The 27,938-nt window shown below is 35.0% G+C and overlaps 1 protein-coding gene across 1 annotated transcript in view; it reads right to left on the reverse strand.

Annotated features, from left to right (window-relative positions):
- The window catches only part of LOC141629674 (uncharacterized), a 35,995-nt gene extending 13,345 nt beyond the window's left edge, over positions 1 to 22,650 (reverse strand). Inside the window, exons 1-2 of the mRNA XM_074442645.1 lie at positions 22,080 to 22,650; positions 21,528 to 21,637 (exon numbers count right to left, since the gene is read on the reverse strand). Coding sequence (XP_074298746.1) covers positions 21,528 to 21,637; positions 22,080 to 22,650 — 681 coding nt within the window. The remainder of the gene's footprint in view (positions 1 to 21,527; positions 21,638 to 22,079) is intronic.
- Positions 22,651 to 27,938: the final 5,288 nt, after the last annotated feature.

A 27,938-nucleotide genomic window follows, 5' to 3' on the forward strand; every position in this document is an offset into this window, starting at 1 on the left:
GAGTAGGGGGTACTCGATCGAGTAACCTGTCACTCAACCGAGTGAGGGTACTTGTGCATTTGGCAGTAGCTACTGGAATATGACCACTTAGCCGAATAGAGGCAGTATTCGACTGAGTGGGGCGTACTCGACCGAGTATGTAAGGTACTCGATTGTGTTGAAGTATGTTACCTCAACAATAGTGCGTTCACATAATTAAATCTCATAATAAGAATACACAAGGGATGATTCAATATATTGTCAACTGATCAACATTAATCGGTAACGATTGGCTGACTAGTGTTTGACGTTACTATCATTTGACGATGGTGATCAGTTGATCCCTTAAGGTCGTACCTATAGGACAATTCCCTTAACTGATAAGTTAATTGATTGTATATGGATACAGATTAATTAATTCCTTAAATTGAACAAATTTCATTTGTGAGTGAGAATTTTATATGATTAAATAAGATTCAATTTAGTAATTAATATGTTATATTACTAAAGTTGATTAATGATTATGAAACATTTGAGATAAGAGTAATTAGTTAGTTATAATTACAAAATATTGTAGATTATATTAACTAAATTTAAAATGACCCATTTTACATACATGTAATTGTGAATTACTTGTTAATTTATTAAATGTAATTTATTTGATTTAAAATAATATTTAATTTGTTAATTATGCATTAAAATGTCTAATGACATGTTACATGTCACATGACCTACAATATTACATTTGACAAATTACAAAAATAAAATGGAAGTCCATTTTATCTTAAGGGGACCGGTTTTTGAGAGGGTAGGTTTAGGGTTGTGTAGTTGATTATTGTAATGGTTAAACATAATCATTACACCTATCTCCACTAAACCTAGCCTATTGTTTTTTGTAAGACAAAAAGCAAAAGTTGGCATGCCCTTCCATAGGCCCTCAAACCGGCACCCCCTCCCCATATAATGATAATAGTTCTCATTATTTGACTTACTTGATTTTCTTATGCTTATTTCTCATTCTCTCTTCCATCTCTCATAAAAATTGTTTTTATGCTAACATTTGTTCACAAAATCTAATAAAATAAATATATTACTATAGTAGTAATATCATTAATATTAGATTTAATATTTAAAGATACTAATATATATTATCTAGTTAACAATTATATTAGTGTTATGGGGTTGTCTTGGGTGCAACTAAGAGGAGAGTTCCTACACTTGAAACTATGGTTTTTGGAGGATTATCCTAATATTATTAAGCTCAAGACACAAGGTTAGAAAGGTGTCCTACCTTGTTCCCAATCAATCGGTCCACCATTTTGTAAGGATAAATCCATTTTATCCTTATTTCATTTATTTACATATTGCATGCACTAAATCTATTATTCTAAATTAGTGAATAATTTAGAAACTAATTAGAAGAGTCTAATTAGGGGTTAATGAACCTAACAAGTGGTATCAGAGTTTTGTTGTTGCATGCAAATCGTTTTTTGAGTTTTTTACGAGTTATTTGATGACTAAAATAAAAATCGAAAAATTTGTGTAAATATAAGATATGCACGAAATTTTTGATGCATGTATACATTCTGGTTATAAAATGTTTTAGGTCGTTTTAGATAATTTATGGAATTTTGTTGCTCATTTTTATAATTTATTGGATAATAATAACATTGTAATGAGTAAAAAGGTTATTTAATAATTAAAAATAGTTATATATTGTTTCTTGCCATGAAATTTTAATATGATCTCACATGCATATTTTATTTATTGTATGTAAAATTTGAGGTTAATGTGATTAATTTTGCTTGATTTATGATTTTAATGGTTAAAATGGAATAAATCGAGATAATATAAGCTAACTGTAGCTAAAACGAAATTTATAGCATGGAATTTTTCCCCAAAGTTCCACACATATTTATAACATCAGATGTGAAAAAGAAAAAATTAATTTTGTTAATTTTGTGTGTTTATTGATTTTTATATGTTAAAATCGATAAAAGGCAACTTTATTAGTCATAAAATTAAATTCAAAATTTTTGGTTAGATTTATGTTTTTCCAGGATCTAGAAATTATTCTAGTATGTTCAGAAATTTTGATTTTGAATTTTTTCATAATTGTTATGATTAATTTGGAATTAAGTTGTAAAAATTATGATTTATGCTATTTATCTATGAAGTAAATTAAAAATGCTTTGTGAGCAATTTTTATTGAATTTTTTGGGATCTTGGTCATATTTATGAATATACAAAATATTTATTTCGAATTTTTCCAAAATTTTATGATTTATTGGGAATTATTTATTAATTGTTAAGATTAATAGATTATAATGAGCAATAATGTAAAACCTAGTTAGATTATTGTATATTTGAGTCCTACTATAGTTAGGGTAATTAACTTGGGCTTAAATTTGATTTAAGTATTATTTTAGTGATTTTAATAAGTTAAAAGTCACGCATTTCCAAAAAATCAAAGCGATATACGATATAATCTAGTAGGGCGAGTTGGCACATTCATTTTGCATGTTGAATACATTTATATATTGTTGCATTTTTATAGATGAATGTCATTTAAATTTATGTAATTTTGATTCATGTAATTTTGTCTTAGTATGACCTTAGTTTTTAATTGATATTACCCGTAATGTAAGGGAATATCGATTCGATTGTAATTTTATTGTGATTTCGCATCACCGTTTTGTAATTTAATAGATTTAGTTTTCTATTACACATGTATAATAGGAATAGGTATGTATTATATTATTATTTTGTGATTCCGGAGTTTCCTAAAAACGGAGCCATTCGGAAAGGAGTTTCGATCAAGACGGTGTTTCCTTGGGAGGTGTGTCACATGAAGTTCAAGGGACCAAAGGAGTTGGTTTTCGAAATGTAATAGATTATTAGATTTTTCTTTTTTAAGAAAGGTCATACTAGGAATTTGTTTTATTTTGCTTGTTTTCTTCCTTTATATGTTTGCATGCATGTCAAACCGCCATATCATCACATGCATATCTTTTTATAACGAGTTCTCGACCTTGTCAATTATAATTATCGATAGATCACTATTTTAGTTCACTTAAAGGAGATAGATAATAAATTGACAAGACCTTCACATTTCTTTAAATTGAGACTTAGCCTTACCAAATAGTAGGAACCCATGAATCCCAATTTCATTAGGAGTAGAATACGGTATTTTACTATACCGAGGTGCTTTCTTTTTACGTTGGGTAAGTGGGGTAATAAAATGTTATTACATTTTAAAATTTGGTTGATCTCAACGGAAGTATTAGAGGGACCTTTGTCTCAATAGGTCCGGGCTAAAGATGAACTTAATGTAATTTCATCGACCGAGAGTTCTATGTGTAGAATCGGTTAAATGAGTTAACCTACCAAATTATAGTAGTAAGGGTGTAGAGGGCCCGTAGGCTCACAACCGAGTTAATATGAATTTGGGTCTTGGAATCGTTTATATAATTGGGTGAAGGTCATTATATAAATGCTAAAACTTGCTAAAAGTTTTCAATATTACGATGAATGTTAGTTTTCCCACTATTTTGTTGTTTAGATTTGTTCTATATCTTTGCTCCTAGACATATACGATGTCATTTCAATTTTAACTTATGTCTCTATTAAACCACTATAGCTAAAGACAAATAGAATCTCCTTTCTAAAAGCCTCAATTGAACCATTTAAATAGGGCATGGACTAGTTTCATAGGAATCGTTCTAGTCCATAGAACTCCGTAGGAATTGTCCTATGTCATATAAGATTAGCATCTTAAATTCCTAACATACCTATGTATGATTTCTTATGAAGAAGTATGAATAGAAGTAATGATTAATCAAAATATGTTTTGATAATATCTTCTATGCATCCACGGTTCAAAAGTCTTATTGCTCAACCTAAACACTTGTCATCAAGCACTTAATTAGTTAAGAACAAGACAATATTAAAATTGGTAAATTGATTTGTTAGAAATTTTGATTGACCAAATACCACTATGGAGCTAACCCTTATGAAGGATTAACTAGGAATTTAAATGAAGAAAAATCTTCATCAAGAAGAAATTCTTAGAAGTCAGTGGGAGCGATAAGAAGAAAGTACCTATCTTAATTTGTTAAGGATAGAACTAGGCTCAAAAGAGAAAGTGTTAGACACTAAAATAGATACAAACCCCAAATAAGTAAAGATCAAGGAAGTTGGTCGTATGACTTCAACATATTCCGTCTTGAATATCTATGACATTGACATTGCATTTTTGCTAATTACCACATCATGAGTATTTGATACAAATTTGTGGATTTCATCATAATATTTGGCATTATCGTGTGACGATTAGCAAGAATAAATTCAGAAATTTACATGAATGGAACTGAGGTAGTTGCCATTTCATCCATGAACATATAAATGTTATAGTGTACTCATTTTATTTTAGTATTTAGAAATGTACCTCAAATAATTGTTAGATGTACACTAACTCTAAATAAGAATATAATTCAAGTTTTGTATAAAACGCAAAGGGTTTCACTATTGTGCAATTGAAACAAGCGTTGTGCCCTTACATACCATGATTAAGTTTGTGGTTAGACCATACAAATCAAGGTAATTATATTCTAATTCAAACAAGAAATAAATGTTATATATACAAGACTCAAGTTGGTGACCCCAATCACTTCTCAATTCTTGATTGAAAACCGCATTTAGAAACTAGTTTTGACTAATGTCCCAAACCATTTGATTAGACATCTCTTGGTGTGTGCGAATCATGTATTCAAAGCAAGAAAATTCATGACTTTTTCTTGAAAGGATTACGAATAGAGCAAGATATTCGCCCTATGTACACATTGAAGTGTATGGTCGAATACAATTTCAATCAGAAAAGGTTATTACTTCTTCATCTCTTTTACCAACGAATTAGGTAGATACTTGGTATCCACTTAATGAGGTAAGAAGAGAAATTCTTTGAACAAGTTCAATGAATTTTTAAAAGTATCAAAACCTAGAGATTATAAAACCAAAGTATTAGTACTTTGTTAAGGTAGGGAACAATAAAGTAATGACTTTTATTTGCACTAAAAAGAGTGTGATATGGTATCACAAGTTCACTTTCATAAGCACATAATATTAGATAGGGTGTGTTAGGAAGTAACAAAGAATCCTATATGATATGATTGAATCTTTACAATAAAGTTGGAGGTAGTTTCTGTTATAAAATTTGTCTGGCATTTATATTTTCCACTAAAACAAAACATAGTTAAAGCAATCATCTACAATTCATATGAGATATGGTTAGGCATGGTACCTAAAATGTAGCTTGTTTCGATAGTAAACATGTGCTCATTTTTCCTACATGATCACGAGAACAAAGGGTTTGTGGCTCGTGATGCTGTGTATTAAGAAAAGAGGATTATTTCATAAAGACAGAGTGGGAGAAAATGTTCAAGAGCCACAAGAGCCATAAACTGAACATAAGATGTAGGAAAATGTTCCTTCTTGGTCAAAATCAGTAAATTTTTCTTCGAAACCTAAGTGGACATGAGTCATGTTATTTTTGGAAAGTGACAAATCTGTAACTTATTAAAATGCTTTATCTAGTTTCAACTCCACCAAAATCCGAACTGAACATAAACATTAAGATGTTTCCTTAACTTGGTTGATTGGTGGTAAAATATTTGCACCAATTTCAACGCTTCATTAAATTCGGATTTTATAATATTATTTGACTGTTGGATTTTAAAATCATCTTTACTGAGTTTTGTAAATCACAACTATCCTAAGGTAGGATGTGAACTTAAGAAGAAGTTTTAAGTAGACATCAAGGAGTTGAATTGTATGTGTTGATCATGTGATAAACCTTTCTCGAATTGTCGAGTAGTTGTATTTATACATGAAGTTTAGTGGGAGTAGGGTGGTCTTATTAATCTTATATGTAAATGACATATTGATCACTATGAGTGATGAAAGATTTAGGAGAAGAATAATACATCTCTAAGATATCCAGTTCGATGGATATTAGCGTAAAGTTAATATTCTTATTTTAATAAGAATCTTGACAAGTTCAAAAATATTGAACATGTAGAAATTGAATCCATTTGCTTCAGCTGCTGGATTAATTCATTATGCTAAGATGTATCACTATTCTTATACTTCGTATACTTAGAGTATGACGAGAAATTAAAATCGAATCTTTGTGAAAGTCACTATATAACCATATAGTTCATCCGTTAGTACTTAAGAAGGACTAAAGATATGAAGCTAAATGTTTGGAAATAATTTTTGGATTTATGTGCAATGAGTTACACAAAAACCATATTTTAAACACATAAGGATGGTTAGAGAACCATCTTGGCTATGATTATTTAAGGAGTAAATCTGCGAGAAACATTCTAGGCAGTTGAACAATGAGATATATACAACGGAAATTATGTTGTCAACTGATCAACATTTATCGGTAACTATTGACTCACTAGAATTTGACGTTACTGTCGTTTGACGGTGGTGATCGGTTGATCCCTTGAGTACACTTGCAACTATGAGATATGCAAGAACGATGAATCCCACACACTCTGAGGACAGTGGGAGCTATCCTAAGGCAAGAGAGTCTATGTCTAGATTGGATCTAGACATGTACTCAAAAGGTTTTTATAATACAAGATTATAGATAATGAAGAGAAATAGTATATAATGAGGCTAAATAAGGTGCAAGATGTTGCTAAAACTTGTTAACCAAGGCATTCTCATAGGCTTAACATGATAAGTCATGTCATTTCAATTGAATTGAAATGTACCATTATATATAAAATTAAATATGGATTATAGATTATGTAGTAATTGATATTGTATTAATTTTACATATGTGATAATGCATTCATCATTTCAGTTTTATTCTAAACTCTTGTACTTTGTTATATCCAAATAGGTTGTAAAGACAACGTTGAACCCTGTTAAAGTGAACTGGATTAACGTAGTATTAGCCCCTAGTCACTTATATGAGATGATGTCTCCTAGTGACTAGAGTGTGAGGCGATTGATGGCAAGTTCAAGTGCCATAGAGTCATAAGGGATGACTAGTCGATCACATAGGCAGACTGTATGGGACACTCTGTCGAGTAGTGACCGCTTATGGAGTTCTTGAAATTCATATAGCCTGGTCGTGGCGAGAGCTATTATAGTATTCTTTTGAGTTGATTTTTTGACTAGAGACTGTTCGCCCAAGTCGGCACAGTTTCTGATTGGCTTTGATTTTTGCTCTACAACTTCCGAATATGGAGTGCAAATGGGCATCTTTTGGTGTTGGAATATGTGTCCTCCGACAATAATGCGATCACAACTGTTGATCATGATGATCACATGTTTAAATCTCATTTTAAGAATACATGTGAGATGTAATATCATTTACAGTCAACTGGTCCACACATATCGGTAATGATTGGCTGACTAGAGTTTGACATTACTGTCATGCGACGGTGGTGATCAGTTGATCCCCTTAGGTCATACCTAAAAGGTGACACTCTTAATTGATTATTTAATTGATCGTATGTCGATACAGGTTAAGTAAATTGCTTAAAATTGACGGATGATTTTGTGAGTATTATTGGCGTGTCTTATTGTAATTCGATTAAATAAGATACGGTCTAAGTAATCAAATTGTTTTATTACTTAGATAAAATTATTGTTTACGAAACAATTGAAATTGAATGAATAATTTATTATAAATACAAGACGTTGTGATTTATAACTCAATAAACCATTTTGGTACAAGTAATTACGAATTACTAGTCGATTTTGTATATGACATATTTTTATTAGTATGTTGATTTTTAATGTGTTAAAAATACATAAATGTGAGACATAAACATGTAACATGTTACATGTGACGTTGTGACAAAATTGACAAATTGACAAAGATAAAATGGAACCCATTTTATCTTATAAGTGCCGAAAATGGTGGGAGTATGAGGATTAATATTGTGTTTTTTATTTTAAATAGGAATGTTCATAATTATTAACCCTAAGGACTAGCCTTGCATGCCTATCTTCTTGGGTAGAAAAACAAGCCCATGCATAGGGCACCCTTCCCTCTCACCACCGGTTTTACCAAGGGGAAATAGAGTGTTTCCTCTATTATTTTCATTCACAATTTTACATTATATTTTTTCTAGTGTAAGAAATATAAAAACACTCTCTACATCTTATGAAAAATTAGAGAGATAAAATCTCCAAAATCCTTCCTCTTGGCCGGAATTACAAGAGACAAAAACAAATATTTTGGGTCAATTTTAGTAAGATTAATATTGTTCTAGTTCTAATAATATTAGTCTTTTAAGAGGTCATCTTGGGTATTCACTTTTGGGAGGGATTCTTCTTTTGATCCTTTGTTCATCCATATAAGAAAAGCTCAAGAACAAGTAAGAAGGAGATCTTACTTGTGCCCAAAATTCGAAACTATCATAGTAAGGATTGATGATTTCTTCTCTACTTCTATTTATGTTTGCATGCATAAGATTTGTAATTATTTTATGACTAAATAATTTCTTACATATATGAATATGTAAATTAATGAGATTAAAAATTATAACAAGCGGTATCAAGAGCCTTAGGTTGTTTGCATGCAAATCGGTTTATAGTTTTTTCGAGTTATATGATTAACATACAAAACTAATTAATTTGGTTTTATGAAAATAAACCTTAAAATAAATTTGCATGTTAAAAGTTTCTGGTCCTAAGTGATTTTTAGGACATTTTGGTTTGTTTATGTATTTTATTGTTCATTTTATATAATAATGGCATTAAAATGTGATTTTTATGATAAAAAAGTCATTTTTGGACTAAAAATAGCTAAACTTCGATTTTTTCAGTGGTTTTTGGATATGTTTTTACATATATTATCTACTGATGGCCTGTAAACGTTCATGATAGAATGAGTTGTTTTGCTCGAAATATGGATTTTTCAAGTTAAAATCGTATTTAAATGGGAAAATAGGTTAATATGAGTTATATTTTGAATCTGGTCATGAAAATTTAGTATGCTATCACATGCAATTTTACAAGATGTGTGTAAAATATTTGGCTATAATGAAGTTTTTATGCATGATTTATGAATTTTTGATGAAAAATCACATAAATAGTGACTAAAATTGGTAATAATGCTAAAACATACTTCATGACTAAAGGAAAAACATCACATGTTGAATTTTATCCTATATTTCATACCTAAAAGTGAAAAGTTGATAAAAATAATTTTTCTCATATTTTTATGGTCATATTTGTTAAAACCGATAAACCGCAACATTGTTTTTCTCGATAAGTTTTTGAAATTGTTAACCTAATTTTTTGAACATTATGAGTTTCATGGTATCTTTCCAGAATGTTCATGAGTTTAAATTTCAAAATTTTAAATTATTTGAAATTTTTATGATTTAATTTGAAGTTTATGGCATATTTTTGTATTTTAGGTCCATTTATGAACAATATTAAGAAATTTAGGTTAATTATTGTCAATATGTTAGTGGAGACTAATTTTGAGTCCTAAATTGGTTAGGGTAATTAACTTGTACATAAATATGAATTTATGTAATTATTGTGATTTTTAAAAGGTTAAATCACGCAAATCCGTAAAAACCGATTAGTATACGATATTGGCTCCTTAAAGGCGATTTAGCATAAAATTGGGCATGTTCATACATATTATAATGCTGAATTTTATTTATGATTGTCATATTTTAATTTTATGTAAGTTTTGAATTATGTAATTTTACTTAGTATGACCTTAGTTTTAATTGATATTACCCGAAATGTATGGGAATATCGATTCAGTTGTAATTTATTGTGATCTCGTATCACCGTTTTGTAATTTAATAGATTTATTTTTATTTTAATTACAAATATATAAAGGAAATTATGTAATTTATTATGTATTTTATTTATTCCGGAGTTCTTTGAAGACGGTGCCACTCGAGAAGGCGATCCATCAAAGATAGTATTGCCTTGAAATGCGTGCCAAGACCGAAGTTCAAGGGACCAAAGGAGTTGGTTTACGAATTTGTAATAGTTTATTAGATTTACTATTTTAGGAAGGCCATACTAGAAATTTATTTATGCTTTGCATTTTATTTATATGTTGCATGCATCGCTAAATCGCCATAACTAAAACATGCATTATCATTTAATCGAGTTAATCGACCGTGTCAATTACAATTATCGTAGTTCACCGCTTTAGTTCACTTAAAACGTGATAGATAATAAATTGACATGACCTCTCGCTAAAATAAACAATTGAGACTTAGCCTTACCAAAAAGTAGAAACCATGAAAACCTATTTCGTGAGGGGAGTGCGCTCGGCCTTACCGGGGTACAAACCTTGCTACGTAGGGGAAGTGGGTGATAAATGTCTACCCACCGAATTTATAAAGATGAGGGTTGTATTCGGCTTTACCGATGCCCAAGTTGATGTAAATTTGGATCATGGACACATTTATTCGAAATTTGGGTTGTACTCAACGAAAGTATTCTCGACGGTTGCCGGATGTTTTTCGGGCTAAAGATAAATATTAATGTAGTTTTATCGACCAAGAGTTCTAAAAGTAGAATCGATTAAAGAGTTAATCCACCGAGTTATATTGATAAAGGTTGTATTCGGCTTTACCGATGCCTAAGTTAATATGAATTTGGGTCTTGGAATCATTTATAATAGTTGGGTAGAGGTCACTATATAAATGCTCATATCTTGTTAAAATTATTTACAAGTATGATTAAAAATGACAAATGTTAATATTTCCTTTTCCTCCATACTTGTATTTCATTACAATGAATCCATCAAACGTTACTACACCAATAACTATTGAGTCTTGCCACAATGTTTTTGACGACGTTTGATTCAACAATGATTTCGACACTACTAGAGAAATTTATTTTGGGATAGGTTCGGATGGAAACATAAATTTCATCACTTATTCTAAACCTCCTACTACTACAAGATCTCTTGTGAGCCGGTCTCAGGAAGACCGCCTCATAAAATCTATAGGATCTTTGTCTTTGGAAGAGAAAGATGCCAAAACTAGTGGGTGCTCAAGCAATCAAGTTCTTGCTTATAATGGCAAAAGGTTCAAGAAGAAGGGAAAGAAAGGGAAAAACTTCAAGCAAGTTGAAGATGAGTGCCATTATTGCTATGGCATGGGATATTGGCTTAGGAATTGTCCCGTATATTTGCGAAATATAAGGGAAGGAATCATCGTTCCAAAAGGTAAAATTCCTACGGAAATTTATGTTATTGATGTAAATTATACTTCCACTACGACATGGGTACTGGATACCGGTTGTGGTTCTCACCTTTGTAATCATTTATAGGGGTTAAGAGACGTGAAGAGGCTTAGCAAATGAGATGTGGATCTACGCCTTGGAAATGGACCTCGAGTAGCGGCCGAATCCAAGGGAACTTATGTATTAGCTTTGCCTAATGGATTTGAGTTGTATTTACATAATTGTTTTTATGTGCCTACGCTTTCTAAAAACATTATTTCAATCGCTATGTTGGACATGGACAGTTTTTGTTTTGTCATTAAAAACAATCGTTGTACTATTTCAAGGAATGACTTAGTTATAGGCCAAGCTCCTTCCATTAATGGCATTTACATTTTAGAAACCTCGAATCCGACTAATGACATCTACAACATTCAATCAAAGAAACTCAAATCAAGTGATCCAAATGAATCGTTCATTTGGCATTGTCGATTAGGTCACATAAACGAGAATCGCATCAAAAGATTAATTTCGACTAATGTGATTACACCATTTGATTATCAATCATATGGAACATGCGAATATTGACTTCTTGGCAAAATGACTCGTAATCCTTTTAGCGGTAAAGGAACTCGAGCAAGTGAACTATTGGGACTCATACATACCGATGTGTGTGGACCAATGAGTATCACCGCTCGAGGAAATTATGACTACTTCATAACCTTCACCGATGACTTGAGTAGATATGGGTATATCTATTTAATGAAGCATAAGAGTGAAGCCTTTGAGAAATTCAAGGAATTTCAAAATGAAGTAGAGAACCAATTGAACAAAAAGATATAAGCACTACGATCCGATCGTGGTGGAGAATATCTTAGCCTTGAATTCGATTCACACTTGAAAGGTTGTGGTATTATATCACAACTTTCTCCACCCGGAACACCACAACTCAATGGTGTTGCCGAAAGGAGAAATCGAACCCTACTTGATATGGTTCGATCCATGATGAGTCAAACCGAGTTACCGAACTCGTTTTGGGGATTTGCGATTCAAACCGCAATAAGATCTTTGAACAATTGTCCCACCAAAGCCACCGAGAAAACTCCATTTGAGATATGGAAAGGAAGAGTTCCTAATCTATCCTACATGAAAATTTGGGGATGTAATGCTTATGTCAAAACCAAAAATGACAATAAGCTAGCCCCACGATCTGAAAAATGCACCTTTGTAGGCTATTCTAACACCCGAGGTTATTACTTCTATAAACCTCAAGAAAACAAAGTGTTTGTGTCTTGTGAGGCTGTCTTCTTAGAAAGAGAATTTATTTCTAAGAGACAGAGTGGGAGAAATTTTGAACTTGATGAAGTTCAAGAGCCAAAAACCGAAGTAGAGACGCAAGAAGATGTTCCTTCGTCATCTAACGCGGTTGTCCCTCCTCCACTTAGAAGAACGGGCCGAGTTATTCGCCATCCCGATCGATATGTGGGACTTATTGAAGAAGATGGAACACTCGATGTGTTGCTTTTAGAAAGTGACGAGCCCGCCACCTACAAGGCTGCAATCTCTAGTCCAAATTCCTCCTTATGGCTTGAAGCCATGAAGTTCGAGATGGATTCTATGCATGAAAACCAAGTTTGTAACTTGGTGGATTTGCCTAAAGGGGCAAGACCTCTTCAATGCAAATGGATTTTCAAGGTCTAGAATGGCATAGAAGGACATGATGAAGTCTACAAAGCTAGGCTAGTGGCAAAAGGATTTACCCAAGTCCAAGGTCTTCATTATGATGAAACCTTCGCCCCCGTAGCCATGATAAGATCCATACGGATTTTGTTAGCGATTGCCGCATTTCATGATTATGCAATATGGCAAATGGATGTCAAAACCGCTTTTCTAAATGGGCATTTAGAAGAGGAGGTGTACATGATACAACGCGAAGGTTTTGTCGATCCTAAAAATCCTAACAAAGTGTGCAAACTTAAGAGATTCATTTATGGTCTTAAGCAAGCATCTAGAAGTTGGAATCATCGATTCGATCATGTGATAAAAGAGAATGGTTTCACTCGAAGTGTTGAGGAACCATGTTTATACATGAAATTCAGTGGGAGCAATGTTGTGTTCCTAATCTTGTATGTCGATGACATACTACTCATTGGAAATGACATTCCAATGTTGTCTTCTGTTAAGAAGTGGTTAGATAACCATTTACAAATGAAGGATTTAGGAGAGGTACAACGCATATTAGGTATCCGGATCCATTGAGATAGATCCAAGAGGATATTGGCACTAAGTCAAGAATCTTATGTTGATAAGATTCTTCGACGTTTCAGCATGGACAAATCAAAAAGAGGATTAGTACCTATGGTTAGTGGGACAATATTGAGCAAGTCTCAATCGCCCACCGAACCTCACGATGTTGAACGCATGAAGTTGATCCCTTATGCTTCCGCTGTTGGATCAATCATGTATGCCATGATATGCACACGTCCTGATGTCTCGTATGCCTTGAGCATGACGAGTAGATATCAAGGGAATCCAGGTGAGAGTCACTGGATAGCCGTCAAGAACATCCTTAAGTACTTGAGAAGAACTAAGGATTCTATCTTAGTGTTTGGAGGAGACACCGAGCTCCGTGTTAATGGTTACACGGACTCAAATTTCCGAACGGATAGAGATGACATGAAATCATAAGCTGGTTTCGTTTTCATGCTCAATGGTGGTGCTGTTAGCTGGAGAAGCTTCAAGGAAGCTATGATTGCGTTTTCAACAACAGAGGCTGAGTACATTGCAGCATCAGAAGCTGCCAAGGAAGCTGTATGGATCAGGCAATTCACGGAAGGTCTAAGAGTAGTACCTACCGCCAATGATCCCATCACTCTCTATTGTGATATTAGTGGGACGATCTTCCAAGCTAAAGAGTCAAAGTCTAATAATAGATCTAGACATGTACTTAGAAAATATCATGTAATTAGAGATTTCATTGAAAGGAAAGAAATTGCGATATGTAAGGTTTGGACGGATGACAACATAGCCGATCCGCTCACCAAGCCTTTATCGCAGGCTAAACACAATGGACATATGGTGTCCATGGGTCTCAAACGTGTACCAAGTTTGTGTTAAATTTTGAAATGAAATAAAAGTGTTATTTTTGTTCATGTTCATAATCGCATTTGTCTTTTATCTTTTCTTTATACATTGTTACATCCAAACGGGTTGTAAAGACAATTGAACCCCTGTAAAGTGAACACGGATTAGCATTGTATTCGCCCATAGTCACTTACATGAGGCGACGTCTCGAAGTGACTAGAGTGTGATGCGATTGATGGCAAGTTCAAGTGCCATGGAGTCATGTGAGATGACTAGTCGATCACATAGGCAGACTGTTAGGAACACTTTGTCGGGCCTTATGACCGCTTATAGAGTTCTGGTAAATTTATATAGCCTGGTCGTAGCAAGAGCTACTATAGTATTCTAATGAGTCGATTCTTTTGACTAAAGACTGTTCGCCTAAGGTGGCACAGTTTCAGATTAACTTTGATTTATGTTACTACGACTTTCGTAAATGGGGTCAAAAGGGCATATTTTGGGTTATGATGGCTGTGGCTAGTCGAAGGGAATAAGTGCGATAGGAATTGTCCACCCCTTGTCAGGGTTATAACAATATCTCAAGACCACTCAAGGAGTAATGAACTGGAAATGTGTGGCCACGCTCGGAAGGTATCTATGGTAGATAATTCCGGTCAATCAGTTATTCTCCAGATCGAGGAAACCACTCTCGATATGATCACTTGCAAGTACGACCTAAAAGACACCTTGCATTGAGTGGGAGATAGTAATAGGACAAGAGAATTGGTGACGCACACTTGTCGAGGACAAGTGGGAGATTGTTGGAATATGTGTCCTCCGACAATAATACGATTACAATTGTTGATCATGATGATCACATGTTTAAATCTCATTTTAAGAATACGTGTGTGATGTAATATAATTTACAGTCAACTGGTCCACACATATCGGTAATGATTGGCTGACTAGAGTTTGACATTACTGTCGTGCTACGGTGGTGATCTGTTGATCCCCTTAGGTTATACCTAAAAGGTGACACTCTTAATTGATTATTTAATTGATCGTATGTCGATACGGGTTAATTAAATTGATTAAAATTGACGGACAATTTTGTGAATATTATTAACGTGTCTTATTGTAATTCGATTAAATAAGATACGGTCTAAGTAATCAAATTGTTTTATTACTTAGATAAAATTATTGTTTACGAAACAATTGAAATTGAATGAATAATTTATTATAAATACAAGACGTTGTGATTTATAATTCAATAAACCATTTTGGTACAAGTAATTACGAATTACTAGTCGATTTTGTATATGACATATTTTTATTATTATGTTGATTTTTAATGTGTTTAAAATACATAAATGTGAGACATAAACATGTAACATGTTACATGTGACATTGTGACAAAATTGACAAATTGACAAAGATAAAATGGAACACATTTTATCTTATAAGTGCCGAAAATGGTGGGAGTATGAGGATTAATATTGGGTTTTTAATTTTAAATAGGAACATGATTATTAACCCTAAGGACTAGCCTTGCATGCCTATCTTCTTGGGTAGAAAAACAAGCCCATGCATAGGGCACCCTTCCCTCTCACCACCGGTTTTACCAAGGGGAAATAGAGAGTGTTTCCTCTATTATTTTCATTCACAATTTTACATTATATTTTTTCTAGTGTAAGAAATATAAAAATACTCTCTACATCGTATGAAAATATAGAGAGATAAAATCTCCAAAATCCTTCCTCTTGGCCGAAATTACAAGAGACAAAAACAAATATTTTGGGTCAATTTTAGTAAGATTAATATTGTTCTAGTTCTAATAATATTAGTCTTTTAAGAGGTCATCTTGGGTATTCACTTCTGGGAGGGATTCTTCTTTGGATCCTTTGTTCATCCATATAAGGAAAGCTCAAGAACAAGTAAGAAGGAGATCTTACTTGTGCCCAAATCCGAAACTATCATAGTAAGGATTGATGATTTATTCTCTACTTCTATTTATGTTTGCATGCATAAGATTTGTAATTATTTTATGACTAAATAATTTCTCACATATATGAATATGTAAATTAATGAGATTAAAAATTATAACATTTGGGTCATCATAAACTGTGGCTGAACAAAGGGAACAATGCGATAGGAATTGTCCACCCCCTTGTCAGGGTTATCTAAATCTCAGGGCCACTCGAGGAGTAGTGAACTGAAAATGCGTGGCCACGCTCGGAAGGTATCTACGGTAGATAATTCCGGTCAAACAGTTACTCTCCAGATCGAGGAAACCACTCTAGATATGATCAAATGCTAGTACGACCTGCAAAACACATTGCATTGAGTGGGAGATGTAATAGAACAAGAGAATTGGTGACGCACACTTGTATCAGACAAGTGGGAAATTGTTGGAGTATGTGTCCTCAACAATAGTGCGTTCACATAATTAAATCTCATAATAAGAATACACAAGGGATGATTCAATATATTATCAACTTATCAACATTAATCGGTAACGATTGGCTGACTAGAGTTTGACGTTACTGACGTTTGACGGTGGTGATCAGTTGATCTCTTAAGGTCACACCTATAGGACAATTCCCTTAATTGATAAGTTAATTGATTGTATATCGATACAGATTAATTAATTCCTTAAATTAAACAAATTTCATTTGTGAGTGAGAATTTTATATGATTAAATAAGATTCAATTTAGTAATTAATATGTTATATTACTAAAATTGATTAATGTTTATGAAACATTTGAGATAAGAGTAATTAGTTAGTTATAATTACAAAATGTTGTAGATTATATTAACTAAATTTAAAATAACCCTTTTACATACATGTAAATGTCAATTACTTGTTAATTTGTTAAATGTAATTTATTTGATTTAAAATGATATTTAATTTGTTAAATATGCATTAAAATATCTAATGACATGTTACATGTCACATGACCTACAATATTACATTTGACAAATTACAAAATAAAATGGAAGTCCAATTTATCTTAAGGGGACCGGTTTTTGAGAGGGTAGGTTTAGGGTTGTGTAGTTGATTATTTTAATGGTTAAACATAATCATTACACCTATCTCCACTAAGCCTAGCCTATTGTTTTTAGTAAGACAAAAAGCAAAAGTGGGCATGCCCTTCCATAGGCCCTCAAACCGGCACCCCCTCCCCATATAATGATAATAGTTCTCATTATGTTACTTACTTGATTTTCTTATGCTTATCTCTCATTCTCTCTTCCATCTCTCATAAAAATTGTTTTTATGCTAACATTTGTTCACAAAATCTAATAAAATAAATATATTACTATAATAGTAATATCATTAATATTAGATTTAATATTTAAGGATACTAATATATATTATCTAGTTAATAATTATATTAGTGTTATGAGGTTGTCTTGGGTGCAACTAAGAGGAGAGTTCCTACACTTGGAACTATGGTTTTTGGAGGATCATCATAATGTTATTAAGCTCAAGAATAAGGTAAGGAAGGTGTTCTACCTTGTGCCCAATAAATCGGTCCACCATTTTGTAAGGATAAATCCACTTTCTCCTTATTTCATTACTTACATATTGCATGCACTAGATCTATTATTATTCTAAATTAGTGAGTAATTTAGAAACTAATTAGAAGAGTCTAATTAGGGGTTAATGAACCTAACAAACTAAGTATGCTTTATGTGCATTTTTGATCAGCTACTGGAGTCAGAGTACTCACCTAGTAGTCAGCATACTCGACCGAAGCTCGTACTCGACCGAGTACCCCGGGTACTCGACTGGCGGATGTGATATTTGTTTTGAACCGTATCCTATGTGCTTACGTTTGTATTGGTTATATCAGCTCAAAATGCTGCCAAAGAGATCAGCCGCTTACATCTAGGCTTCGGAGATGAGCCTTGATGAGATAGCTAGAATGATTGAGTTGCAAGAGGCGCTCACTGAGGCACTTAAGAATGTAAGGAAAGGGGAGAGAAATCGGTGGATGCATCCCGTTTGAGCACCACCATTTCCCGCTTTAACCCTACCACTAATGAGGGCACCGACGAGCCTAAACTGGTCGACAACTGGCACTGGGAGATGGAGAGTGTGTTGGAAGTGATTCAGTGTCTGGCGGAGATTATGGTAGAGCACGCTGCGTTCTATCTAAGAGATGAGCCTGGGGTATGGTGGCACAATGAGAGGTGATACGTGTCGTTTGCGCATACAAATTAATAATTTATAAAACCTATCTTAATTTCAAAAATATAAACATAGTAAAGGATAAGTAGGGTCGATCCCACGGAGAGTCTGGAAAAACTAATTAACTATATAGTAATATTTTTCACTAACTTACATATATACCTTTAATTATTTAAATATTTACGGCTATTAACATGGGCGTTTCATTTGTGATTTTAAACTAACTAACAGAACTATATACTAAAGCTAGATGTGAAGTTAAATACCCCATTAAGCATATATTCTACTGGTAATTCTAGTTTGTCAACCGATGATTATTGTTTACGTCAGATCTCAAGTATATTTATAGATTAACGACGGAATTAAAGATAACAAGAACTCCCTATCTTCTCTTAGATTACAATCGACCTGAACTAAGCCTAGACCGATTCTTAACTAACCGATGTAAGTTTGTCGCACCCTACAAAAGACCGAATTAGAAGCCTTATCAAACCAAGAAGATATCATTAATCCAATTTACCCTTTAGTTTCGTCACTACCTAAAGATTAGTTGACCAAATTTTACTCCTAACTTAAACTAACCCCAATTGCAAAGATTAGTCTAAACTAGCTGCTACTCGGATTATGCGACTCAAACTAAGACAGAATCACACAATTAACATAGTTAACAGTCTCAGGTCATATTAAGATAACAAATTACAAACTGAATATTGCAACTTTAAATTTGATACGAGTAAAATTTAGGATACAAATAACTGAAAGATTAACAGTAAACAACCAACGGTTCCAATACTAAAATTAATCAACGAAAATGAACCATAAATTGAATACAAGAGAGGTAGAGAAAACTTAATTACTGCCCGGAAATTGTATTCGGAACTTCGGATTGTCGCACCTCAGGATCCGTCACATACTCGACCGTGTGCTAAGACTCCGCCCAAGTACGGTCTCCTACTACTCTCACGACCCAATTAGGTCTCAAATCGTCACTCTATATTGCTCAATTTCTATAAAATGTATGCGTATTCGGCTCTTCCGCCACTTCTTTTGACACGAGAATTGGTATTTATACTTGATTAAGATACGATATTTGGGATAAATTTTTTGATTAAAATGCGGGAAGAGATCAAATTTGGAAGTTCGAGATAATCTGAAGTTTCCCATGCTTGTGTTGTACTTGGCTTCTCGTAGCTTCTGTCCTCTTTTTTTTTTTTTTTCCTTTCTTTTATATTTTTTATTATTGTTAGACTTCTTGTTATTCAAGACCAAACCCACGTGATGTGCTGGACTTATTTACTCCAAGTTCCGTCTTCTTGCTTCTTACTTGGCCCACGTGCAACTTCACTTGGTGCTCTTTGATAGTTTGATTCACTTAATTGAAGAAAACCCACTTTTGTTGTTGCTTCAGTAACTCGAACGGTCTTGTAATTCATCGGCACATAACCTGTTAATCCAAATTAGACGTAAATTAATTTATTTAATACTAAAACATTTTTAATCATTAAACAAGCAAAGTGACAAAAGTATATTATATAGCTTAAATAGTACGAGGAGCGACCATAAAAATATGTAGATAAAGGGTTTAAATATGGATAAATATCATCTTATCAAATTCTCCCACACTTAGCTTATTGTCGCCCTCGTCAATGACAAATATCAACCTCGGAGATTTTAGACTTAACCAAGACAAGGTTTATTGACGACAAACTAAAACTTTTTTTTTAAAGTCATTTTATTTAAGTTAGTGAGTCAACGGAAAACCTTTGTAGTTAGATTAGAAAGCAACATATACCAAATTTTCCCTCCAAGTCAAACTATACAACCAATTAAATAAACAACATAAATATTTTAAACCGCTTCTAAATTACAATGATAAATAAATGCATTAGCAATACACTCGGTCCAAAACTATCTTCCTGAGCATGTGCAATATTGACTCGTAGAGGAGGGCGTCGGCAATTTAAGGTCCTAGGGGAAAGGGAATTTACTTTTTGTACATAGTACGAGGATCGTTCTCCCGAGCATTCAAGTGTATCCGTCGTCCCTCAATTAACTTACCACCATTACACACAACCACCAATCAATCACGTCCTTTTATTTCTTCTTTCATTTTTTTTTCTCTTTTCAGTTTTTTTTTTCCATCGGTTTTTTTTGTTTTAACTTTTGTTTTGTTTTTTCTTTGTTTTTGTTTTGAATCTCCACTATCCACATTCCGTACCCATGGATATATCCAGTGTTCCTTGTAGCGAGCTTTCAACCAATGGATCCCGCCCATCCGGACAAGTCATTAGGCATTCTCCCAATACATTGATTGGGTTCCCCTAAGGGTCTAATCACTTGGGCACCGAATTGAATTGAGGTCAAGAACTTAAAGCGGGAGTCACCTATGAAGGTAAATTGGCTGGTTAATAAGACCGGCTTACGCTCCTACACTCTAGAGTCAACGAAAAGTTTAATAAAGGTAGCCAAAGTAAGTGCTTTATAATTCTAATTTAAAGGAGACTTAAAATATGTATGTCACTTAATTAATCAATCCAAGTTCAAAATGGACGAAAAACTCATGTATACACGACTTCAAAACGTTTTTTTTATAGTATACTACTAGTATTTTTTTTGTTTTTGTTTTTTTTTTTGTTTTTGACAATCGGGTTAACGAGACCTACATATTAATAGCACGCTTAGCTATCCTATGAGCGGCTTTATTACAAATTCTAGGAACATAAGCAAAAGAAATACAATGAAAGTTTGCCGCTAGATCGGTTATATCGTCAATAGTGTTCCTTGTCCAATGTTTGAGTTGAGAGAACCGTAGGACTTGTGCAAAAACCTATAGACAATCAGAGAAAATGTTAATATGGAGGATGTTGCGCGAGAGCGCCCACTTTAAGGCTTCCCTAATTGCCAAAGCTTCCGCTTGTTCAGCATTCTCAGCCATTCCTTTGATACGAATTGGAAACAATATCATTATCAAAAAGGATGCATCCGCCAAACCCAAAGAACAAACTCCTTAGACCACGCCGCATCCACATAAATATGAGACCGAGAGCAACTCACAGAACTCTGAATCAGAGGAAAGGGTACTCCATTCCTAAGATTAGTCAAGTCCTCCTCCATCGGTGTTTGGAAAGCTATGAACCCCGGTTTCCCATCTTCAGTAGAAAGAGCTAAGTTAAGAGAGTCTTGATAAAGTAAGATAACACCAATATGGGAGCATTCGGTACTATCAAAAATCTTTCTGCACCTTACCACCCAAATAATCCAAAAGGTACACAAAAAGGAGAGACAAGCCTCAAGCTTATTATCAGTCTTAAAAAGAACAGAGAGCCAATTGAAAACCAAGACCGGAGACTCAAATTATCCCCTGATTGTGCCCTAATCCCCAGGAGACTTCCAGCCCAAACTCTGTTAGCAAAGGAACAATCCGAACAGGTGGTCCGGTGATTCGTTTCTTGTGAATCACAAAGCACACAAGTAAAAGGACCATCAAAGCCCCTCCTTAGGAATCTTTCCCCAGTGGGCAACGATTCCGTGAGAAGTTTCCATAAGAGAATGATCCACCTTTTCGGCCTGGGCAGTTCCAAAGGATTTTTTGAAAAACACCCATACATGCAGCAGAAACTCTTGATCGGTCCTTCGGGGAAGCTGAAATGTTCCATAAATTTTGAAGAGCAATGTGATAGCCAATCTTAACTGAGTAATTCCCAGATGACGAGGCAGACCAATAGAAGTTGTCGCTGCCATCAGAGCATCGAATTGGAATAGCAAGAATGTCCTTAGTGGAAGTTTCATCAAAAGACATAGACACAAGTCTATAGTCCCACCTGTTGCTGTTACAAATAAGATCTTTGATTCTCAAATTACACAAGTTGGGTGAATCAATAAGAAGCTCAACACATCGTGGTCTCGGCACCGTTCCATGAACCCATTTAGTATTCCAAACACCAAGGTCAGAAAATGGGGAGAAGTTCCACGCTAAATGAGGTTTGATGAGTTGAAGGCCCCAAACAATACCTTTCCATCCCCACGAAGAATTACTCTTGCCATCGTTAAAAAGCAGATCACCATCCCGCCACTTTAGGCCATATTTAGCACCAATAGACTTACAGAGAATAGAATCTGGGTGAGTGATCATTCTCCATCCTAACTTTGCTAGAAGTGCTTGATTGAACTCCTTCATACGTCTAATACCCAGACCACCATTCCTTTTGGGTTGACTTAGGAAAAGCCTACTACACCAGCTAATAGAGGGAGATTTCTTATGACCCGCCCACAAAAAATGTGACAAAATAGCATCTAATCTTTTTTCACACTTACCGGTATTTTGAATACCGATAGAAAGTAAACTGAGAGGGAGGACAAGACAGAAGAAATCAAAGCCAATCTACCCGCCGGCGATAGAAGAATCCAATTCCATGAGGATAAACGCTTCCTAACCTTATCAATGATAAACTCAAAAATTTCCCTTTTACTTTTATTCCCACCTGAAAGTCCCACGTCCGTAGGAATACCCAAGTAAGATCCCAAATTAGTGCCACACGGAATGTTGAATGTCTTCAAGCATTTTCGAGCAAAGGACAGACTAGAGCTTGAACTTAACATCATAGAGGACTTATTATCATTAATAATCTGCCCGGAGGCATGACAATAACCCTTAATAACTTTGCCAAGGCTTTCGCAACTCTTAGAATTACCTTCAATAAAAAACATAGAATCATCCGCAAAAAGCATATGGGAGATAGGGATACTATTTCTGCTGATCTTTATTCCTCGTAAAATCCCAGCCTTGTCCATACGTAGAATGTTTAACGAGAGAATTTCCGTGCACATAACAAAAATATAAGGGGAAAGAGGATCGCCCTGACGAAGGCCGCAACTCGGGTGGATACGTCTTGAAGGAACTCCATTTACCAGAATTTCATAAGAAACCGTCGTGATACACTTCATAATCAGCTGAATGAAATTAAGAGGGAATCCCATCAAGAGAAGGGTGCCTCTGATAAAGTTCCAGTCCAACCGATCATAGGCTTTACTCATGTCAGCTTTGAAGGCCATCCTACCCATCCTACCACTTCTAGATGAAGAAATTTTGTGTAATATTTCATTTGTAATTAAAATATTATCACCAATATTCCTCCCAGGAACAAAAGAATTTTGAAAGTCACCCACTAGCTTTCCCATGTACTTTTTCAATCGATTAGTGATACATCTAGTAATGACTTTCATTATAACATTGCATAAGCTAATCGGTCGGAAGTTATCAACTGTTTCAGGGGCACTAGATTTCGGGATAAGAACTAAGAAAGTCTTATTCAGAAATTCCGGTGAGCTATTACCATTGAGGATAGCCAAGACAGTCCCAACAACATCATGCTTAATAAAATGCCAACACTTATGGAAGAAGATAGCAGGAATACCATCAGGTCCCGGAGATTTTAACGGACCAAGTTTAAACACAGCCGTACGAACCTCCTTAGGGGTATAACGAATGCAAAGTGCATCTCTGTCATCAGGAGAAAGGAGCTCTTTATCAAAAGTGATCTGATTTGCTCCTTCCTGAAAGAGTCTAGAGTAGAATTGGACAAATAATCCCTTAATTCCCTCACTGTCAAAATTCCACTCCCCATTATCCATTTTAATCCCAGCAACGTAGTTCCTGCCTGCCCTACCCTTAACCCAATTAAAGAAGTACTTGGAGCATGTATCTCCCTCGGTGTTCCATTTCATCTTGGCCCTCTGTTTCCAATATTTAGCCGAGACTTTAGCATACTCCACTTGACTAGTAAATGCAGTGGTGAAAGTTCGAGTAACTCCCTTTGTCTCAATTTCATGGAGCCCTTCAACCAAATTGTCATCAAAATCACTCCATTTCTTATTCCATTCTTTCCTCTTGGAAATAGACCAAAGACGCATACAATTTCTAGCTCTTGATAACTTACATATCATTCTGACGGTGGCAGAGCCTAAGACAGGCTCAGTCCATTCGTTATGTACCAAGTGAATATATTCCTCATAATCCAGATTCCAAGCCTCCATACGATAAGGTCTTCTACCATTACAAGTAATTAAATCTGTTTCAAAGATGATAGGCGCATAATCTGAAACTTGAATAAGAAGATGAGTAATACCAGAATTCGGAAAAATATCATTCCAATCCCACGATCCATAGCCTTTCTCAAGCCGTTTCAACACTATACTGTGATCTTCCCTCTTGTTACACCATGTAAATCTTGGCCCCTTATACGGAATATCCATCAAAAAATGCTCAGCCTTCCATTTATTAAAATATGAGGCTCCTGGGATGCTACCTATACTACCTCCCCATTTATCTTCTTGATAGTCAACTTGGTTAAAGTCCCCAATAAGAAGGAAAGGGCTTTCAAAAGAGCGGATCCATTGACTCAGATTATTCCACACAGCTTCTCGCTTATGAGTGACTGGTTCGCTATAAATAAGGCACAAGTACCAAAAGTTATCATTGCATTGCTTGACTTTGATGATAATGAAATTTTGACAAGCAAAAATACACTCAAACTGAGCATCAGATCTAAAACCAAACTAGAGGCCTCCTTTGGTTTCGTGAGCATCTACACCAAAACTCTGAGAGAACCCAAAAGAACGAAAGATAGGATCAACTAATTCTACATTACACTTTGTTTCAGCTAAAAACAAAAAATCAAAATAAGAACTAGAAAGAATCGCTCTAGTCTTCGCAATCGTAGGAGCAAGAGGGTTATTTAAACCCCTTACATTCCAACAAAGTCCTTTCATGAGGAAGAAAACCACCACTGTAAGACCACCAACTCCACACAAGGCTCATTTCAACACGACCCAATGATTCACCCCAAGCAAGAACCCAAGTTATCAAAGACTCACCACAGACAAAGACTCACCACGAACCGGAGGAAACAACAAAAACCGCACATTCATCACACACAACCGACACAAACAAACCAGGTCCAAATGGTGGGGGAAAAGGGGGGATCACCAAAAACGACCCAAAAGACACAAACAGCCACGCACTCCTAACCATATATCCTTTTAATAACAAACCAAAACGCACTAAACTAAAACCCAATTACTCTAAATCCAATAGAAGCTACTGTCCATTTAATGTATAATGAGACAGCAACCATCAACATGGATCAACCAGCCCCTTACCATTTTTAAGGCAAAAAACCAAGAGTAAAGGAAAGAACAGGAAACCCAATTTCACCAAACGATACCTCCCAGGACCACCGCCATACATGCAACAAGGCCAACTAAAAGACGACACATACACTATAGACCAAGGGAATGGGTCAGAAAGGTGGGGGGAAAGGGGGAAACACCAACCGTCCCATACCAGAGTCACAAAGACTAACTCCAAAGAAACTACTGTTAAATCGCAACTTCATAGCCAACGGAGAAGCTCAGCTCAACCGAACCGACCAGAAAAACATAACTAAGAGGCCATACCAGGGGTGGGGGGAGTGGGGGGATCACCCCTAGATTGCGCACAAGGTTTTCGGTGACAGGACGAGGAACGGAGGGACGGGTACCCGACGGAATCCGACACAAGATGTGCTTCAAACAAGGCTGCAACAAAAAACCCATACAAGTGTGTGTGTGATAAATGTAAACACGGCCAAAGACAAAAATGGTGAGACGATCGCATTCCACATCCGCCATAGATGAAAACTCGGAAAAATTAATCCACAGTGAGGGGAAAACCGGTTGCGGGGGAATCATTCCGCCGGAGATGAGCTAAGGACCCACCTCATCTCCGGCGGACGGCCGATCAAAAGAGGAGCTCAGGTGTCAGGAGGAGGCGGCTGAAAGTGGTGGAGCAGATTAGGTTAAATTTGGGGGTTTTTAATTGGGAGCTTTTAGGGAGAGGCTGCTTTAATTTTACTACTAATATTAGTTAAATTATTTAAAGTTAGTATTTTTGAAAAATTGTTAGATTAGAGTCGTCGTCGACTCGCTAGTCTAGTTAGTCCAATAAGCATAAGGTCTTCTAATTTATCAACTACCAATATCTGCCAAATTTTGACAGCACCTTCCCCAAAAACGCACATATCCAAAAATTTAACCACCGAAAAGTGCAACAAAAATATACATGGCAACCCGTCAGACTCCATTTCAGCACACAAAAACCACAAACTCCAGCAAAGTTTTTGGTAAACCGAGTTTTTAGGCCTTGCCTCTCCCCCACACTTAAACTCGACATCGTCCTCGATGTCGAAAATAGGCGTCAAGATCAGCAACTAAATGCATATAAAATAACAAGAAGGAAAGAGGGACTTATCGGATTCAATTTATAAGCAACTTGATGCGGCTGTAGAGCTCTCGAAATTGAATAATTCTATTGATCTAGCATACTTGCAGCATACTTCTGCCAACAGCTCTGGAGTAAATCAATCTAACATGATAAGCCTCCATTATGATCCCATCTGCAACTTGCAGCAGACTTCTTTTTTTTATTCCATCATCAATTCAGAAGCAGTCCGACAATTGCATATCATTCCTGTAAAATATAAGAACTCGACCAAGAACCGTGAAATACGTAAGCGACAAAATACCCAGAATACCAGCAACAATTTTTAACCTAAACTAATTTTTTTTTGTGCAACCGACACTATTAACATCCCCCTACAAAGGTTGCGAAACTCAGGGAGGCAGTTAAGCCGACTCGACTAACTAACTTATAAAGCATATTAAATTAAACAAACATGAAATCAATAAATAATTAAGCTTGGGTTGCCTTCCAAGAAGCGCCTTGGTTTATGTCGTGCCTCGACATAGTTCTATTCTTCTCAAAAATAATTAAACTCTTCAACAGCCAGCTCAGTCATTTTTCCATAACTAATATTGTAATCAGCTCATCCAATACTAATATCTCAGCACCTACCAGCTTGTACATCTTTAAAACCCAAGTCCACAATACACAAGCAAATTTCTCGAAGTACCAGCAAATATATGTCTTAAAACTTCAAATTCTCCTCCCCCACACTTAATATTAACCACAAAGGAAATTTCAACGTCAACTAAGGTAGCATAAATACTATGTAGGGAAGCTAGCAACTTAGGCATTTTAAGTAGAGATCATCAGCCATAATTCAATAAGGGACAAGTAGACGTAAAACAGAATACAAGTAGTTTGCTAGGCTGCGAGTTCCCTAAAAATTAGGTCACTCAACCCATTATTCGCCCAGTACTTGTTGCCAAATTTCTCTAAACTCTCATCATCAAATCAGGAGGTGGACATCATGACATGTCATACCTGCTAAATTAACCAAACTCAGGTGTACGATTATAGCTTAGCCGGCTCAAATATTACATTAAAATCTTTTAGAGGACAGTAAACCTCAAACTCTGAAGTACCATCAGCACAATACTATTGCCAAATCCTTTAACTAACAGACGGGGAGTTTAATGGCTACGTTCTAAATTTAACGGCAAGTAGAATTCAAACTATAGTCACTA

This window comes from Silene latifolia, chromosome Y, assembly GCF_048544455.1.
Source record: "Silene latifolia isolate original U9 population chromosome Y, ASM4854445v1, whole genome shotgun sequence".
In the NCBI taxonomy this organism is placed as follows: Eukaryota; Viridiplantae; Streptophyta; class Magnoliopsida; order Caryophyllales; family Caryophyllaceae; genus Silene; species Silene latifolia.